We start from the raw sequence: 20591 nt of genomic DNA on the forward strand, positions 1-20591 counted from the left end.
AGATGGAAACGAACATAGTCAGAGGGTCACGCTGCCTCAGAAATCATTCGCCTGAGTGCTCTGGCCTCAAAGCATGGTACCAGGAGACTGCTTTTTGCGAGACTTGATCAGCGCTCCTAAACACAGGTGTTGTGCATGTTTATATGTGAGACTGGAGCCAGGTGGGGGAAATTTTGATAGTGTTTGTTTCCTTAGGATATGAAGGTTTGAATAAAACATCACGGCAGGGTGCAAAAGCAAGAGAAGAGAGATCTTTGACATTTTCTCCATAACATGCCCAGGGCTCTGAATAAACAGGTAGAACCCAAGTGCCTCCATGTCTAACTTCACATTTAGCTCAATATTAATGAGACTCACTCCCTTCAGGTTTTATTTGTGGAAATGGGGCAGAACATTACTTCTCACCACTACCACCATGCCCCCTTCTTGAGTTTTAAGAAGATGAAAGAGAGAAGAAAAATCCTATTTTGAGTAGACCAAATTGAAGGAAAGGAAATGTGATTAAGCCAGTAAATAAGGCTTCTGAGGATGGCTACAGTTTCCACTGTAAAATTGTTCAAGATTTTCAAGTGATATACATGAATATTATCAGCATTATTTTAAAAATCTCTCAAAACCAGAAAGCCAAATTCTTAACTGTGCAATATTAATTGAATAGAATAACTGAACTGAATAATGCAGAGAAAACTAACTTCACTAAACTGAACTCCAGGCACCAGCAGTCTCCAACCTTTTCGGCACCAGGCACCCATGCTCCTATGAGAATCCAATCCCTGATGATCTGAGGTGGGGCTGAGACAGTGATCCTAGTGCTGGGGAGAGGCTGCAAATACAAATGAAACTGCTGCAAATACAAATTTTCTGCCATTGCATATAATGTTTTTAAAGTTATAATTGGTGTGAATGCATTAATTAATTCACAATGATAAGTGTATTTGTTTAGGAAGAAATAATGTGAATGTTCCACATTCTGTTCATAATGGCTCATGGGTAAGCTTTTGACGGGCAATGCAAAAAAAGAAATTCTAAAAACCTCCTGTTGATCTTTTTTCTTGCTCTAAATATTCTATCTTCTGGGCCCTTGAGCAAAGGAAAGAAACAACTTTTATTATTTGCATTGTATTCTAGGCATGCTTTAGTTTGTATTAGAATCTACCTCCTTTCCTGCTTGCAAAGAACACTATATGCCTTAAGCAACTAAAAAAATAGAATTTAGGCTAGTAATGTGGACATGAAATCATTAAGTTTAAGGAATCCTTATAAGCACCTTAGTTATCTGTACATATTTCTGATTCCCAAAATGAAATGAAGAAATGAGATGAGCAGTAAGCCATTTTGAAAATGTTAGGTAAATATTCTTATTATTTTCATGATAACCTCTTACTGGCACTTGTGTTGAAACAATAAAAACTAGCTGATATTGGTCATATTTTTCATTGTTTTATCCCCTCCTCACCTCTGCCCATGCCTAGCACAGTGCCTTTTTGCATTGTAGGTGCTCAGTAAATGTTGTTGGTTATTATTCTTAAGCATAATAAACCACAGATCAGTCTCTAAACCCTTTATACTTCTATTTTCTATTCACTTACAGCTCCTTTTTTTTCTGATTTAAAATCCTCTCTGCTTTTGATATAAGGACTTGTTTATAATAGTCTCTTAGTAGCTAAGGAATTCATTTATGGGGTATAAGCAACATTTTCCTCACATTTCTTTCTTTCTTTCTTTCTTTCTTTCTTTCTTTATTTATTTATTTATTTATTTTGGAAAACCAATGGAACACAGAAAAAAAAATACTTTGGTTGCCAATTAAGCATTTTGTAGCTTTTAAGGATATGTCATAGTTTAGGGCTAAATCCATAGGCTTTTCATGAAATAAGGAATGGGTTTTTAATAGACGCCAGGAATATATCCTGAGTTTTCATTTATTCTAAGAATTATATTGAATAGTTCTCTTTAATATGGAAAATATCTTTTTTTAGTGCAAATAGGGAAAAAGGCTTTTTTTGTTTGTTTGTTTTCTGATAAAGTCTCAAGATGTCACTTCTCAGACCTTGGAATTCACCTTGTTGCTATTTGCCACCTACCCTAGGTAGCCTGATATTTTTGAGCTTCCCTCTGCTCCATACTCCCGTTTCTGCCAAATAACGAAACCATCTGCTCTGGTTGGACAGTATCTAAAGACTATTCTGTAAGTACTAGCAATGAGAAAGCTATTTTGCCTAGGTAAAGGGAAGGTAGCAGATTAATTCCTTCCATCTATTGATTAGATCAGCTTCTGGATGCTTTCCCAGAGCAGCAGAAACAAATATCCAAGCAGCTGGAAGAAGGGTCTGGGAATATGAGGTTCTGGAGAAGCTGCTGACTTGCTGAGTAACTGCAGCCTCGGTGAGCAGAGTCAGGACAGTTCCATTTGCTCTTATTTAGCAAGGCAATGACCCGTATATGGGAACAGCCATTTGAGGTCCCACAGAGTAGACTTACTGCTGAAACAGCAATAATGGACACCCTTAGCTGGTCATGAATGCAAATACTGGTGCCTGAATAATTTGTCCTCTTCCTAAACCAGCCCACACACTTAGATTCGAGTATAATTCTGAACATTTAATAAATATAGAAGAATTCCAAATTAAAATATTTTAGGTAGACCAGGGGACTCAACCAGGTGTGGATATTCATGTCATGCATGTATTACCACAAGTACGCATCTGCCACTGAATGCTATATAAATGAGCTCATAGCACTTTTTGCCCCTTGGCTACTGCATTTGAGTTATTTAGAGCAGTCTGACCCAAATTAACCCTGCCTTTTGATTGTGGCTATTGTCTGGATGAGTCTCTAAGGACAGTTTTGGTGTGAATCTGACTTCTTAGGACAGTGCCAGGAATTCATAGAACCACTTAGGAGTATAATGTAGTGTTCAAAGGCCCAGAAGAGTATGTCTTACCCTGCTAATACCTTTGACCAATATGGTAAAATGCCAGTTGCATCTCAGAGGACTGTGGTAAGTCAGGCTTCAGGCACTAAATTAGTCACATGTACAATTCAGAAACTGCCCCTGTCTGATTAAAAGAGAATGATTTTTTCTTGACTACACTTTATTTTAATATGTCATTTTCATCATCTTCCTTGCTTCAATTACCCTGACTTTACCACATTCCCACTCTCATGGGATTTGGCATTGCTTTGTTTTATTCACACATTTTTATCTTTTCCTCTAAATTGTTAGTATATTATTTCTGTTAAGTTACTTTGTTCATCATTTAATGCATGCATAAGTGCAGCATTTCTAATCACTCCTGGCAGAGAAATTTGAGTAACTGATACTTATAATGAGTTTCTCTCACCCTCGGCTTCATCTGACACTCAAAGAATCTGTAGTTTCCATATTTTCCCTACTCATCCATGAAATTTGTGTCTAAAAGAAATGTTCCTGCAGAATGCTCCTTTTCAAATGCCTGTTTCAGAGGCTGATGTTTCTTGCTTTGTAAATGGATCCTAACGGGAGTGGTAACTAGTACTAGTGGAAGAGAAATTACCACTGCAAGTTGTTTTCTTCTACTGCAAGATCGAAGGCTTCAGAGGCTCAAATTGCAGATGCAAAACACCTGGCAACATTTGTTACCTACAAGAACAATAAATAAGAAAACCCTCTCTTTTACTGAGACTTACATTGCACATGACATATTGGTGACAAAATTTTATTTGGAGAGCTTTTTCTCGGGAGCCCAAGAGTTAAGCTTCTAAAAATTTTGGTGAAATATACTTGTTATGATTGTGCACTGACACATATTTGTTTCACTTTTTATTATAGGTATAAAATGTCTAGACATTGACTAAAGGGCTGAACATATTGGCACAGCTCTGCCCATTAGCAGATAAGAACTCAATACATATCTTTGGGGTGATTTATTGTTAATGACAATATTAATGATTAATTATGATTCATAACAACTTCTTACACCTTTTGGCAATAATGGTGTCTTCAAAAATATAACTGGAATTCCATTCACCATAGAAATGCATGACCTATCTTATCACGTTGTTTTAGGAGGGATTAAGCCAACATGGTTTTATTTCCTAGTTTTAGCATGTAATAAATAATAACTGAGGTTGTAGAACCTTTTACAGTTTACAGAATAAGTTCACATGCATTACTTTAGTGATCCAAATACAGTCCTGTAATATTGCCTAATATCAACTTTGCACATTATTTCCATTTACCAGATGAGGAAACTAAGTCTCAGAGACATTTAAATAATTTGTCACTAATTTATTCATTTATTCATTCAAAATCTGTTAAGAACCTGCAGTATATCTGATGATGTGGATTAAAAACCAAATACCAGAGAATATGTGGCTGCCCTGTGAGCTGGTGGGAGGACAGGATCAGTCCCCTGGCTCTCAATCTAGTACTCTATGTTACATTTTCTAATCCTGTCATCCATCCTGGAAACTACTACACCATGCAGCAAAACATGCTTCTGTGGCATTTTCAGAAGGAAAATGCCAGGCGGGATGGATGTTTGATGTTTCACAAGATGGCATTTATGTGTTATATTGTATATTTTTATTCTTATTGTTGAATTCTTGGATCATGCTTATTAAAACCAAGTGCTATTCAAGAACCTGTAAATTTCCGAACCCAACTCTTATATAGGCTCAGTTCCACAGTCTGTTATATATGCAAAATGATAGGGCTTAAGTTTCTCTAGCCATACCAAAGGTTAGAAATTAGGAAGTGGATAGTTTTGTGCTTTTAACACCCCCATGGCCACTACACACACACAGTAATACATTCACTTTTTCCCAGCTTCAAATGAACAATAACTAATAAGAACAATTTGTTGCTAATTTGTACCATTAGGAATGACATTTTGAATTGAATACAAGAAATAACTGCTAATTATTTGAGGTTAGGGAAATAAGCCAACTGACCACTTTTCTCCCCTACTCTGGAACTAATATTTTCCTCTGTAGACTGCTTAGTTAGGGACCAAGGATAAAGGCATTAAAACAGTCACAGCCAGAATTAGACAGTCTTGCAAACCCAGGATTATTTTTAAAGCAATGCATACTGACAGATAAGAACCAATGCTGAACATGGGACCAAGTTGGTTTTCCGGAAACCCAAAGGAGTACCTAAACAGAGATGACAACAATTTTCCTCTACGAAAAGGCCCCTTTTCAAATTTATCCTGTATTATGACTGCTTTCCAATTTGCAACAATTAAGATTCTCTGGTTTGAACAACAGAAATCGACAGGCCAATTTGATGTAAAAAAGGAACAATGTAGAATAGACGATTGGAAGCATATGGAATAGTGCACAAGATCAAAGAAAAGGCAGAAAAATTTTGCCTTGGAAAGCACAGAAGCATGCATTTCTATGGGTGCAGGTTGCAGACCTAGTGAAAAGTAACAGTTCTTTCAGGTGGCTGCTCTTTCATGATATGCATTAGCTAACTGTTGCTGCTGAACATATCGGTCCAAAATTCAGAGGCATAAAACAATAGTTATGCCTTATTTCTCACAAACATGCAAGTCAGCAGATCTAGGCTTGGCTTTACTATAGGTCACACTATTCCTAGGGTTGTCAAATTTATCAAATAAACATATAGGATGCCAGTTAAGTTTGAATTTTTGATAACAGGTATCAGTGTGGTCCAAGAAATATTGGAACATACTTACAGTAAAAAAGTATTGGTTGTTTATCTGAAATTCGTATTTAACTGGGTACTGTGTATTTTATCTGACAGTGCTATTTGCCATCTTTTATCTTCCTCCTGGAACCAATAGGCTCAGTTGGCCATGTTCTTCTCATGGTGATGGTAAAGGCACACGATCAAATGAATCCAATTGTGCCAGCACTTTTCAAGACTCTGTTTGTATATCCTCTGCTGATATCCTTGGCCAAAATGAGTAGCATGGCCTAGGGATAGAAAACTGCCATCCACTATAGAAATGCCCGGACGTGGCAAAGGATGTGGATATAGGGAAGCATGGGGATTTGGGGCCATAACATAGTTTATCACAAGTTGAATCAGTTTCAACCTCACTTGAGCCATTCCCTATAAAAACCAAATTCCAGGGAGGGAGTGTCTGAATGGCCTAGTTTATGTCATATTCCCACTTCTTAGCCAAAGAAAAATGGGTCACATGATTGACAGTCCCAATAAACCAGTGGCAGTAAGTGAGAGATGGTTTCCCTAAAGGAAAAACAGGGTGTCTTACCAGACAAAGACGTGGATTTGGGCAGGTAAAACACTCTACTATGTCCCTGTCTTTGTCTGCAATTCTACTTTTGGTCACACAAGAGATATTAACCTTATACAAAAGAGAAGGAATGAATTGGAACCTAGAGAACTATATACAAACATATATAGATGCCACAAATGCCAAGGCAGACTCTGGAAATCTTGTAGAAATAGAGGGCAAGAAAATTACAAAAATAGTGAGGAGTCACAATAAAATCATGGGTGGCAGACCCAGATTGTGTCATAAGCCCACTTAATGCTGGTTTATTCCATAGCTGAAAGAATTCACATATCCAAGTCACCTAGATGTTAGCATTATTTTAGAAACTGCCATTTAATTGGTACTGAATAGAAAAAACATACATTCTTTAACACAAAACTTATGAATATTGCAATAGGTGAAATAGGTGTATTTCAAGAGGTGTGTATTTCACACAAGAGGTATGTATTTCAATAGGTTAAATAATATCACCTATTTAATAATTCTAATTTTAAAAATTGAATTATTAGATGTGGCATCTTCATGTTACAATTTTTCCTAACAGTGGAAACCCTCAGGATTCCTTTGAATAATGAATTTTACTAGAGTCTTGAAAGATAGATATCTAAATTATGTTTTTTACTCAACATTTTAATTGTTTATCTAATAAACAAAAAATCAGTGATTTATAGTTTTAAGTATTTTGATAAAATTAATTGGCATGGTATGTAAACTTTATATTTGCACGTTTCCCAGAAATATTGATCTGGCCAAGTTGGTAGCACTATATAAGGTATTTCTGAAAACCAAAATGTCATATACATTTTATATTATTTAACAAATGATATTGGGGAAATTGACTTAAAAATATAGGAAAAAATTCTGGTTATAGCTCACACCAGAAGTAAATCCCAGATTATTTAAAAAATTTAATTGGAAAAAAATATTTAAAAAAAAAAAAAGAAGAAAAAAAGATAAGCATTCAACTGATCTTATCTTAAGAAAGGACCTAATATGCACAGAAGTAATTGAAGAAATAATAAAAGAAAGATCAAGAAAGAAATGTGCAATTTCTGCAAAACAAAAATGATCATAAAATTGGAATAAATTGGGGAACTTGCAAATAATAATGACAACAAGAGGTCAGTTCTTTATGGTATAAGGCGCTCTCATTAATCGGTAAGAAAAACAAAATAAGCTAGACAAATTGGAGAGATCACTGACACTGAATAGATTGAAAAACATTAAATAGATGGTTCATGGCATTACATTTAAGAAGATATATAATAAATCACACATCCTGTAAATAAAAATTATTAGGGAATATTCTAAAAAGAAACAAACAAACAAAGAAAAAACCACCCGGACTACTGTGATGACCCAAGAATTAAGCATAAATCAATTTTATAGTGATTTTGATGAACAACTTATGTTTGCTAATCCAAATAAGATTATTATGTTAAATTCTATTTCCTAAGTGGTCATCCTAACAGAATAAATTGAGCAAAAAATACTATTTGGAACCTCTTTTGTAAAAGGGAATGCAATCTAGAGGAAGAATTAAGTTTAAGAAATCAATAAACCTTAGGTTTTGGTCCTGGCTCTGTAAATTTCTTAGCTATCTGATTTTTACCCATTCTGTTCCCTATGTTCATATCTATAGAATGGCAGTAATAGAAATAATTTTTTAAAAGATTTTACAAGGTAATAGAATAAAACCTTTGAATTACTACTTTAGTGTATTAGTGATGGTGTAAATATAAACTCCATGAATTACTACAGGAAATTAGGAAGGAACTATTAAAGCATTAAACTAAAAGAAGTTATATGTATGTGAATGGCTCCTCATAGAAAAGGAAAAAAAAGAATTAAATCCTTGAAAAATCTATAGTTGAGGAAGTCGGACACCAAATTTTATCCTGCTTCTTGTGTTCCTAAAATATACAAACATTTCTATGCCCCGTGGTTAATTTTTTTCATTAAGAGTCAAAGAAATTGATAGTGAAATAGATGACTAGAGGGGTAGCTAAAGAATATTGATAAAAGCTGTGTTTTATTGGTTCAGAATCAAAGCTGGCTCCTTTCTGACAAAAATTCAATAAGATGACTTCCTTGAGCTCAGAAAAAGAGTTGGGGGGGGGTGTGAAATTTCACTAATTTTTATTTTTCAAACACTTCATGAGTAACCTGCCATGTTCCAAGTACCATTATCTAAGATTTAGTGGTCAAGAAAACAAAGGCCCTTTTGCCTACCTCTTTCAATTTGGTTTCAGGCACAGGTAAATAACCCAGCATTTAAGATTGAGTACTATGGTAAAGAAATACAGGGCACAGTGTGAGAGCACAAGAGGGGAGCTTCATTTGATGTGGAGTCAGGAGGGAGTGGAGGTGGGGGTGGGGAATGACGGCACAGTCTTCCCAGAAAAAGTCAGAAGATAAGCTGACAAGCTGAAACCTGAGAGAGGGAAGGTGCTAACACTTGAAGAGTTGAACAAGAATATTCCATGTAGAAAAAAAAAAAATGCTAAATGCCTCGGAATAAATGAGAACAGTATATTACAGGAAGCAAAAGTTATTTGATCTGACTGGAAGATGCAATGCAAAGGAAGTAGGAAGTAAGGCTGGAGAGAGAAGCAGGGGCTAACATGAATGACCTATTAAGCCATTTTAAGAAGTTTGGATTTTATCTTGAGGGCAATGAGATTAATCAGGGGACACTAAACTCCCATTTGCAGTTTAGGATAAAAAATCTGATTGCTCTGTGGTACAGGAATGACAATGAGCTTGAGGAAAAGAAGGCTAGAAGCAAAGAAACTAGTTGTAATGCTCTTGAAGAAATTCAGGCCAAAAAGAAAAAGAAAAAGAATTGTCAATGACTGGAAAAGGCTAATAGGAATAGGGATTGAGAGTAATGAATGAATCTGAAGATTCATAAGCCCTAGCACTTGGGGATCCATTTTATATGGGGCAGTAAAAGAGAGCAGTCAAAGGATATAAACTTTTTTTTTCTTTTTCTTTTTTCTTTATCTTTTTGCTTCAGCAACTGTTTGCATGATGCACTGAGATAGTGAGCACAAGATGGTAAGTGGTGTGTAGGAAGGAAGACGATGAACTCAGTTCTGAGTATGTTGAATTTTGGGTATATGTGAGGCACCTGGAAATGAAGATATAAAGGTCATGAGAAAAATCTTGGCTACAGATACTGATTCAGTACTCATTAATAACATGGCCTTTGCTTCTGAAAGTAGAGAGTAGATGAGATCACTCACAGTGAATTATATGAAGAAAGAGGATCAAATCCTCAATAATACAGGTATTTAAGGAACAGATAAGCCCAAAAGTTGCACTGGGAAGGCTGGCCCAGGGGTAAGAGGAAGAGCAATTGAGATTGGTGACCTAGAAACTAAAAAAAGAAAAGAATGGAAGAAAGAGGTTGTGATCAACAAAGTCAAATACTTAAGAGAAAAATAAGGTAATAATAAATATTGTTCATTGAACCTAGAAACAATATGGTTCAAACAAATTGGTGAGCTTCCTGAGAGCAGTTTCTTTGGAGGGTAATGAGGGAAACCAGGTTGCACCAAAGGGGATGAGGATGTGGTATGGAACCATTCCTTTAAGAAATTTGGAGGGAGAGAGAGAGATACTAAAAGTTAATAAGAGGGCACATGGGATTTACAGAAGGATTTTTTTCTAAATCGAAAGGATTATATCATATGTAAATATTTATGGGAAGAAGCTGGTACAAAGTACAATAAAGTAAGACGATAAATAATGGAGTGAAACCTGTTGGTAGTGGCCCAGAGGAAGGTATAATACAATAATTACCTATCTATCTGTTCAACCAAAAAACACTTTTTTTATCTTCAGTATCTGAGGTACAAGACCTGAGTATAATTAGAAAAAACAATATGGTTTGATGGCCAAAACACAGCCCTGCAGTCAATTATTCTAGATTTTATTCCGAATTTTATTACTGCCTGTCTGTGTGTCACTGAGCATGAGGCTCAACTTGCATGCCATGTAAAATCAAACATGAGTAAATTTTATCATAGGTAATAACTCTCTGGGAGCTTGACCATTGGAGATTTTTTTTTTCTGTTTTGTAGATTTGCATGTTTTTATATAAGGGATATGGAGTCTTCTACTCTGCTTTTTTTTTTTTTTTTTTTTAAATCTGAGCACATCTGTATTTCTTTCCTCTATGCTGCATCCTGTCTTGCAATTCAGAATTAACTACAACCTGAGTAACGTGAACTCTTAGAGTTACTATATAACTTCCTGTTACAGGTTTTAGATTGTTGAGGAAGGTACCCTGAATAGCCTAATCTTGTTTTATGATAGATTTATATTTTATTGTAGTTTTTTGGAGATGTTCACAATGGTGGTTTACTCAGCTGGTGCAAATATCAAACAACAGAACAACTGGACATCCAAGAGCATTGAGTTCTAAGCCCTGCCATAGTTCTTGTTGGGATCACCCTTGACAAGCCATTATTCCTCTCTGTGCCTCATGTTCTTCTCTATAAAATAGTTATAACCTTTCAGGTCCTCACTGTAAAAGTCTGAGGGAATATATTACAAGTCAATGTATGAATATAAGAAAACAGCCCTTAACCCTAATAGAAAAGAAAGGGAAATAGAAAATCTATAAATAAAAATTACTAAATAATGGGAATCAACTATATTCTATTTCTGCCTTTGGGTTTGATTTGGAATCACTGGTTTCTACCCAGAGGTCATATAAGAGGCCCCTGTGAGAGAAGTGTTAAGGTCATGAGCATTCTCTTCCCACTTCCTCCTTACAACTCTGGCTAGTCATTTGCCAGTGCCTTCTAACAGGGATCTGCAGGGACTATATGGTTGTCAGGCGGCTGCCTCTACAAACAGAAAATGCCCCTGTTTTATTTGTCACTACACAGACTTCCTAATGGGTAGGAAGAATGAGGAAAAATAAGATTCTTTTATTATCGAACTTCATGCTCTGTCGTCCTCCTTCCTCTCCCCAACACATATTTTTTTCAGGGACAGCATAAGCAGCTAGGAGTAAAAAAAGGAAGATCACAGTCAAACCATAAACTCTGCTATTTGTAATCACTGCATAAACTCTGTGATGAAATTTATGAGTAATTCACTTTCCACTTAAGCCTACCAATGGGAAACCTATGTTGCCGCCCTGAACACTAATGAAGGAAGTCAGCCGGCAGTACAGCTAGCCCTGAGGGACTCATTTCTCACATCACCAAAAAGTAATTTCCATCATTTTCAGCCATCTGGTAGCCTAGGTAGTGAAGATGAAGTTTCATTTAAGTAGTGCTTAAGAGCATGGGCTCAGGAGTCTGCCTAGATTCAAATCTAATTTTTGCTTCTCACCTAGCCCCCTCTGTACCTCAGTTTCCCAACCATAAATAAAATCCTCATAAGATGGTATTTCCTTGTTATAAAGAAGTTACTGAGATAATACTTGTAAAGCACTCTACGTAGTGTCTTATGGATGGTTAATGCTTAATTAGTTAGCTATTACTAAATTGTTAGCACTAGTGGTTATTGTAGTATTAGGAGTAATAGTAGTATTTTCTTATGTCTACCTGTCTGTGACATAGGCCTTACTAATTCAATTTTTAAGCTCTAAGGTATATTGTCTGGCCTATCACACACCAAGATATTTTGAGGCCTTCTATTGTAGTGATTAACCAGTTGTTTCCTTATGTGGCTAGATTGTAAGTAACCAGGTTTCACTACATCTTAATGACACACTGTGCAATCTTATGCTAAATAACACCTTTCTTTGCCCCCTGACATTTGAAGAAAAGATTAGACTATATTCATTTTATATACATAAGACAATAAATATAAGTAATAGTAATAAGAAAAATTTATTTTTGATATGTATAAATGGGCATGCTATCTAATATCCAAGTAAGGTCCATACTAATCAGAAAAGAGCTACGACATTTTCATTATAGTCCTCTGTACTTCCTATACCATTTGGTTGTAATGAGAAAGGTCTTACCTTATGGTAAGACTCCTGCTTTTTATCTGCCCTCTAGTCTCTACAGAGGTCCTAAAGCACCCTGGCTTCTTAATAAGAAAATTCAGATGTTTTAAATCATGAAATCACTAAACTCAAATTTGCCACTTCCAGCTGCATGGACAAATGAGGCAACCCCGCTTTTAATGACATAGTTATACATTGCATTTGCTTTTGTCTTTACAGTTCCACCAAAGATCTCCAACATCTCCTCGGATGTCACTGTGAATGAGGGCAGCAACGTGACCCTGGTCTGCATGGCCAACGGCCGTCCTGAACCTGTTATCACCTGGAGACACCTTACACCAACTGGTAAGCAACTCTCCGGTCTCAAAAATGCCATGCGCTATTTAAAATATCCTCATGTTTCTGAGATTCCATTAGATCTGAAAGGCAAGCATCTATTTTGTTATTAATACACAAATAGAATGTGGCATAGAAGTTATTTAGGGTCCTCCCTGATCTTTGCTAATGTGCTCAACTCTATAAAGTCTACAACTATAGTACAAATACATATACTTTTATTTCATTTTCAATAGAACACTGTCTCAAGGCAACAAATCTAGAAGCATTAAATGTCTTAAATGACTTAATATTATATCTAAAATGTATGTCAGTTTGGTGCTTGAGTGTTTTAGGGCAATGTTTTACTGACTAAATTTACATAGTTCTTTGTGTGTTTTTGTTTTGCTTTGCTTTCAATTATAGTTTCCTAATATGCGGCCCCTTGTGAAGAAATCTATTAGGAATAATGCAAAACTGTGACTTCTAATGTACTATCTTTGACATCTGATTCAGTAGAGGGGCATCAGGCATGGACTAAGCTACCTGAGTTCATTATGGATCCCCACCTATATTGATGCTAATAATTCAGTAAAAGTCAGAAAATTATTTCCCAAGCATTTTTTCTGCATCCTCTCCTCCCCTTTTTCATCATCATCACCATAACTGGGTTTTGACGCCCTGCTGCTTTTTGACTTCATTTAAATATTTTACCAAATTATTAAGGACCCATTACATGTATACTCTTCTTCTCTACAATTATATTTTCTTATATGCAAGACCATGCCTTGGCAAATGACACATTCTTTTTAGAATGAGGCCTATTGTTTATTTTTTCTAGAAAGAGTAAGTATTACATAATTATTCTTATAGAGTATCATTTATTTTGGTAGCCAGCCCCCAACTTTTAACTGATTTATATTTGATTTTCTCTTAAAGTTTCTTTATATAGATAACTAGAGATTTAATATACAACATATTCACTGTGGAATGAACACCATGAAAGTTGTTGTGCAAAACTAGACATACAGTGGATGCTATCCTGACATATTTCTAAAACCCAGGGCAGTGTTTAGCTATAGAGTCTTTTAAAAAACTCTGTATTTTGTAGTATGAGAATATGGGCCTTTATTTCATGTTAGCCATCAAATTAACTTACCAGGTGAAGTTTGGACCAACCTATGTAATGGTCTTATTTAGGCAGCTATTTTCATTAGAGGCTTCTACTTTCTTAAGAAAATATTCAGTACACATCCTTGATGTTAATGCATACAACTGCCATTTATTTATAATATATAAAAGCAATAAATGAGGCACTTATTTGGGAAATCAACCTCAAACACATTTCACGCCTATTTTATACCTTGCATGGAAAAAAAATACATATGGAGGGTAATCTGAAGTGTGAACCTCTAGATTATCATACCCCTTTTCTCTGGATTAAATTAAACCTCCAGAGTACATTCTACTTGGATGGAATTATATTATCCCCCAATCCCATACCACCTACTCCTGTCCTAAGTAGAATGACAATTTTGTATAAAAGCTATTGACCCACATAAAAAGATATTACAAAAGATCTCTAAAATCATTGCATTTTCTGTAATGTTTTTGGGAGATTGTTAATTTTATCGCATGGTTTCCATTTCAAGTATTCTTTAATGGAATCCCTCTTTGTTTTTAATATTTCTACTGTCCTTTTTTCCTAAGAAATGGTTTGTTTATTATAAATGAATCCAGTGAATTCTTATAAATGATCACGGGTCTTTTATTGTACTGTCACCAAGCTTAGAGCCAAATTTATGGCCCATCAGTAAAAATATTTTCAGTTAGCCCTTTATGGTATAGTTTACAGACCTCTGTTCAAGATTATAGCTTGAAGCGTGGACAAGGATTTTCTGTACTCATCTTTGACCCCCTAGGGCTTTGGGGATATCGTCCATTAAGTCCCTAAGGATGTCTCAAGGGAAAGAACTTCATTCTTCTATAATCCTCTATCTAGGCCTTCTCTGTGGGTCAAATTCTATTCTGGCATGTGCAAAACTAGCTCCCTGCTGCATTCACAGACTCAAGGGCAAACTCCAATTCTCCCATACAACAGGTATTAATTCCAAGCTCACTCTTTCATCTCTTTCACATCTGACCTAAATAGCCATCTATCTGATCATAATCATATTCCCAGTGAAAAGAGAGAGGATTTGCCTCTACTATTCTATAAAGGAAACTAGGATTTTTATTTTTATTTTTTTAATTTTAATTTTTGGTTTCTGTGGGTTATTTTTATTCTTTTTAAAATTTGAAAATGAAGTGATCCTTTTCAGCCTGTAATGCAAAAGCCTTTCTTGGAGATACCCAAAGAAGAGGCTCTACTCCCTGTGTGACAGTAAAGCTACCTACAACTCGTGGCCGTGTGAGCAAAAAAATCCAGCTAGCTTTGTTCAATTATTAATTGTGCCTTCAACAGTACAGAGTGTGCCTGCCTTGCAGAGGAAATGTACCTGTAATTAGCTCAACCCCACAGGGACATCAAGCCCCGAAAGGGGGAAGACTCCATGCAGGGTTCACAAGTACCTGATTACTTGACATTTGATGACAAGAGAGGGAGAAAGAAAAGAGGGTGTGAGGTATGTTTCTATGAGGAGAAGAATATTTATTACCCTTAAGTCAGTTCTTTTTTTTTTTTTTTTAAGTTTTAGGTTTGGCCATTTTGTTTCTCTTTCTTTTGACATCTGAAATTTCTTTTTCCAATACACTGCAAGTATTTTTAAAGAGAGAAAATCAAAGAATGGTGAATATTTTATGTATACAAAATCAAAATATATACCTAACTTAGATGGAGTAGAAGAGATTGATGCATTTGTAGTTGCCTTTCTTGTATTGATTTCTTAATTTTTCTCTCCTCTTCAGTTATTCTATATAGTCAAAATGATGTGTCACGTATGTGGTTGTTAAATGTGACCTATTTTCTTCCTTAATTAAGTTAGACTTTCATAATCCTGTAACTCCTAGAGGGCAATTGCACTGTAACATGTATTTTCTATGGAGTGTTTGATCTCCCTTCTGTGAGCAATGCTGCTCCCATTTTCATTTAACTTTGTTTCTAAATCTTATTTCTCACATTCCAGAGGAAGTCCATTTCTCAAATGTGGCTCATATGGAGTCAAGATTGCTCAAGGTTACAGAGTTTCTATGCATTTCATTTCTACAAAGATTTTTACAACCTCTGTAGCTTCCTATACCTGAAAAAAAAAAAAAAAGGAATATTGATGATTTTAGTCACCTAGGCTGAGAAGAACCTAGCATGTGCTATACAATTCTCTTGTCCACGTCAGAAAACAGATTTGACACCAACCCAGAGTAAAGAAATCTCACTTGAGAAATATTTTGTATTTTGATGGGGTAGGTGAGAAAACACTGTGTTGGGAGGAGCCAAGAGGACTCCAGAGAGTCTAAAATCTCATTTCTCATTGGGTGTTGAGTTCTAATCACTTGGTAGGTCATTCTCTTTTAATTCATTTCCAAGTTTGAATCCTTGCCTATACTACTGTTAAACTCCATTAATGCTATAACCCCATCTGTCTTAATTCTAATTTAATAACTTACCTCATGTTAATGTTTCTAGCCTAGACTCTGCCCTCATGGCTTGGGAGAAATATGTTAAAATAAACTCATTTATTTAAATTGAATTTTAGAAGTACATATTATAAGTAACTATCATCTGCTCTTTTCAGTTAGCATGCTGTAATTAGTATGACTTCACACTTTGCACGGAGTGTATATGATCTACAGTTTAAGTTTCAAGAAATTTATTTTCTTGAGATTTTTTCGTATGGACTTGACCATATAGTGACAATTTTAATGAGAATAATGGTTGAACTGCTTTTATATATTGGTTTCATTTAATTCTTGCATTTTTGTTTTTTAAAATTCCCATTTTTCCTTTACAAAAAAACAGAAAAATACATAAAGAAAAATCTTGTTATGTTTTCTTTTCATTTTCTTACTTGTATATTGTATTTAAAATGTCATCCATTAATACAGAATTATATTTATATTAATCTCGATTGCCATCTCACAGTTTGTTCTTTTGTCAAGAAATAGTTGTAGAATTCTTATTCTCTAAGAGGACAAAATGAAGAGCAGAGCAGACATGGTCCCTGCTCAAATGGAGCTTATAGTTTAATATGAAAGCAGAGCATTAAACTAATAATTGCATGAATAAACATTTTATTAGAATTATATGGTATAAAGAAAAATTATAACATTTAATAAGACCATAAAACAGGGCCATATGGAAAAATTTACAAGGCCAGCAAAGCACCCTGAGGAGAGCTTATGCTGAGACCTCAACATGAACAGGACCTGACAAAGAAAATAGGGAAGAGAGGAGTATCCTAGGCAGAGAAAGAATACACACACACACACACACATACACACACACGTATATGTATATATACACATACATATATACATATATACCTATATATACATATACATATATACATATATATGTATGTGAGTATATGTATGTGTGTGTATATATATATGTATATATAATAATGCATTTAAGAATCCAGGCAAACATCTTTATGTGAAACCATGATGTTAGTGTTTAGTATGCTGCTATTTTTTTAATGTTTAAATCTTTTAAAAATATTTTTAAAAATTTTTCAATTACAGTCGGCATACAATATTATATTAGTTTCAGGTGTACAACATATTGATTAGACATTTATGAAGTGATCACCTCAATAAATCTAGTACCTATCTGATACCATACATAGTTATTGCAATATTGTTGACTGTATTCCCTATGCTATATTTTACATCTCCATGACTATTTTGTTACTACCGGTTTGTACCTCTTAGTCCCTTTCTTCCTTTACCCATTCCCTCCAATCTCTTTCCTATCTATCAGCCATCAAAATGTTTTCTGTATCTATGAGTTTGTTTCTGTTTTGTTTGTTCATCTATTTTGTCTTTCAAATTTCACATAGAAGTGAAATCATATGGTATTCGTATTTCTCTGACTTATTTCACTCAGCATAATATCCTCTAAGTTTATCCGTGCTGTCTTAGATGACAAGATTTCATTCTTTTTTATGACTGAATAACATTCTATTGTATGTATGTGCTACTTTTTTATCCATTCATCTATTAATGGACATTTATGTTGCTTCCATATCTTGGCTATTGTAAATAATGAACGTATAGATGTATATGTCTTTTCAAATCAGTGTTTGGGTTTCTTTGAATAAATACTTAGACATGGGAATACTAAGTCCTTCTTTTCTCTTGTTATAGCTTTTTGTTTTAAAGTCTTTTTTGTCTGATAGAAATAATGCTACTCCAGCTTTTTTTAAATTTTTCATTTTCACGAAATATTTTTTTTATTTCTTTACCTTTAGTCTGTTTGTTTTGTTTGATCTAAAGTGAATCTCTTATGGGCAGTATGTGTAGAGGTAAGAAACATAAAAATGGAGATAGAAATCATAAAAATAGAAATAAAAAAGAACCAGTCAGAAATGAAGAATACAGTAACTGAAAAAAGATACTTTAAAGGGACTCAACAGTAGATTAGATGAAGCAGAGAATCAAAACAGCGATTTGGAAGAAAAGAAAGCAGAAAACACCTAATAAGACCAGCAAAAAGAAAAAAAAATCCCCCTCTCCCCAAAAATGAGAATAGTTTAAGAGACCAACATCTGTGTTATAAGGGTACCAGGAGAAAAAGAGGGAGAGCAAGGAATTGAAAGTCCATTTGAAGATATAATGATGGAAAATTTTCCTAACCTGGCAAAGGAAATTCACATGCAAGCCCAGGAAGCACAGAGAGTCCCAAACAAGATGAATCCAAAGAGGCCCACACCAAGACACATCATAATTAATATGCCAAAGGTTAAAGACAAAGAGAGACTCAAAAGCAGCAAGAGAAAAGCAGTTAGTTACCAACAAGGGAGCTCCCATATGACTGTCAGCTGATATCTCAACAGAAACTTTGCAGGCCAGAAGGGATTGGCACAAAATATTCAAAGTGATGAAAAGCAAGAACCTACAACCAAGAATACTCTACCCAGCAAAACTATCATTTAGAATCGAAGGACTATAAAGATCTTCCCAGATAAGAAAAAGCTAAAGGAGTTCATCCCCACCAAACCAGTATTATAAGAAATGTTAAAGAGATTTCTTTAAGAAGAAGAAAAAAATATTAAGATCAAAAAGATGAACAATAATATGGCAATAATTATATATCTATAAAAAATCTTGCTATATATTTTTCCAGTACCTTACTTGTATATTGGTTCTAAATATATAATGTAGTATAAACCCGTATAGCAGGCATATAGACAATTATTTGCATGTATGAATATATTAAATTCAGGTCAGAAACATATTCTTTCCCTATATAGATGATTTTATAATAGCCTAATCAAGTTAACACAAACTCTTCTTCAGTAATCTTATCATTTAAACAAATGTGTAACTTAGAAAATGAAGATTACAAAATCTAAGCACATGATTATTAGCATCCAAACCTTGAAAATCCTGGAAAGACCCATAATAACTGATGCTGTCAACCTTTAAGCCATGGGAGTATCTTCACAATTAGAAGGACTAGCCATTCTGACGAGTATTGGACAAATGCTCTAGCATAACCTCAGCACCTTACTCTTATCCTACACATGTCTGTCATCAGATCCCCAGAATATTCTTTCCAAAGATAAATAAACCACCCTAGATGTGTCCTTGGGGGACTAGCTTGGACTTGAGTGCTCCAGGACATGTTGGAATCTTGGGTAGGTAAGGAGGAATAGCTTAATCACAAACTTTGTACATAACCTAGTAGACCAAAAGAGTCCACATCTCTTAGCATCACACAACTTCAGATATTTATTTTTGCCATTTTTCCAAATAGTATGTTTTCTCATCATTAAAATGGGTCTAAACATAGAATCTTTGTCAAATATTACCATGACAGTTAAAAGAGAACATGTATGCAACATTTTTAGTATAATGTTAGCAATTATTGGTATTCTTATCTTATTTTTGTAATTATATTTATCCATACATCAGGTTCATATAATGATAATTTTGGGGGAGACTGATAATTTGATTAAAAACAGCCTCAATGCCATCTTTATCTGGTCTATCCTCTATCCCAATACACTGGAGAGTTATTTTAAATGTTCTTATCAAAATCAGTTTTACTATTTATATTTTATATTGCATCACATCTCAATACACCCACCAGAGGTGTTCCTTTTCCAAAAGGTCATGACATCTTTTTAGAGAGAGATTTTCTAGTGTAGCTTATCCATTGTCCATGCTTCTCCTAGGGTACAGTTTTCCTAGAGTTTGGCTAACAGCAAATAATTTATTAACTGTAGCTATGTAGAATCTATAGGTTCTAAATTACAACACATTATTTTTTTACAAAATTGGTGTTTCAGGCGATGATTGTACTACGACACCAAAAAATGACCTACAGTGTTTAGGAGTGACCCATTGAATAGTAACAGAGGGGCTATATAATAAAAATAAAACAAAAAGAAAACAGTAAATTATAGTTTTTGGGGGGAAGGATGTTAAAACAATCACAATGATTATAAAATTGTCGAATGAGCAGATAGTAACACAGTGCAAATCATTAAGATAGGTGCAGTTTGATTTACTTGGGAGCGAAAGAAACCACTATATAGAACTCACATTGTTTTTGATATGGCTCATTTATACAAGAAAAAGTAAGGATAGGTTATATAATTTTTGTGGAACACCTACAATTAACTTTGTGATCTTGAGTGTGGATGTCAGTTTGAGTCTATCCTAAGGTCCTTCATGAGATGTCAGAATACATCTGACTTACATTCTTGGTAGGAAAGGCAATCCTAGCTTCCATGAATTAAGGTGTTTACTGAGGGAGGTTGGAATAACAGGAACCGGAGGACAAGTTCCAACAAAGTCTCAGGGTGGAAGATAAAAGTTATCTATTGCAGATGTTTGAGAATGAGACTAGGCTCTTTTTCTTCCTTTTCTCCAGCAGTGAT

General features: G+C 34.8%; 1 protein-coding gene across 4 annotated transcripts in view; it reads left to right on the forward strand.

Moving 5' to 3' along the window:
* The window catches only part of LOC107506882 (limbic system associated membrane protein), a 562505-nt gene that overhangs the window by 353946 nt on the left and 187968 nt on the right, over window positions 1-20591 (forward strand). For all 4 annotated transcript variants that reach the window (XM_016137797.2, XM_016137801.2, XM_016137800.2 and 1 more), the window contains exon 3: window positions 12451-12576. In XM_016137797.2, coding sequence (XP_015993283.1) covers window positions 12451-12576 — 126 coding nt within the window. The remainder of the gene's footprint in view (window positions 1-12450; window positions 12577-20591) is intronic.

Source organism: Rousettus aegyptiacus, unplaced genomic scaffold (genome assembly GCF_014176215.1).
Source record: "Rousettus aegyptiacus isolate mRouAeg1 unplaced genomic scaffold, mRouAeg1.p scaffold_m13_p_4, whole genome shotgun sequence".
In the NCBI taxonomy this organism is placed as follows: Eukaryota; Metazoa; Chordata; class Mammalia; order Chiroptera; family Pteropodidae; genus Rousettus; species Rousettus aegyptiacus.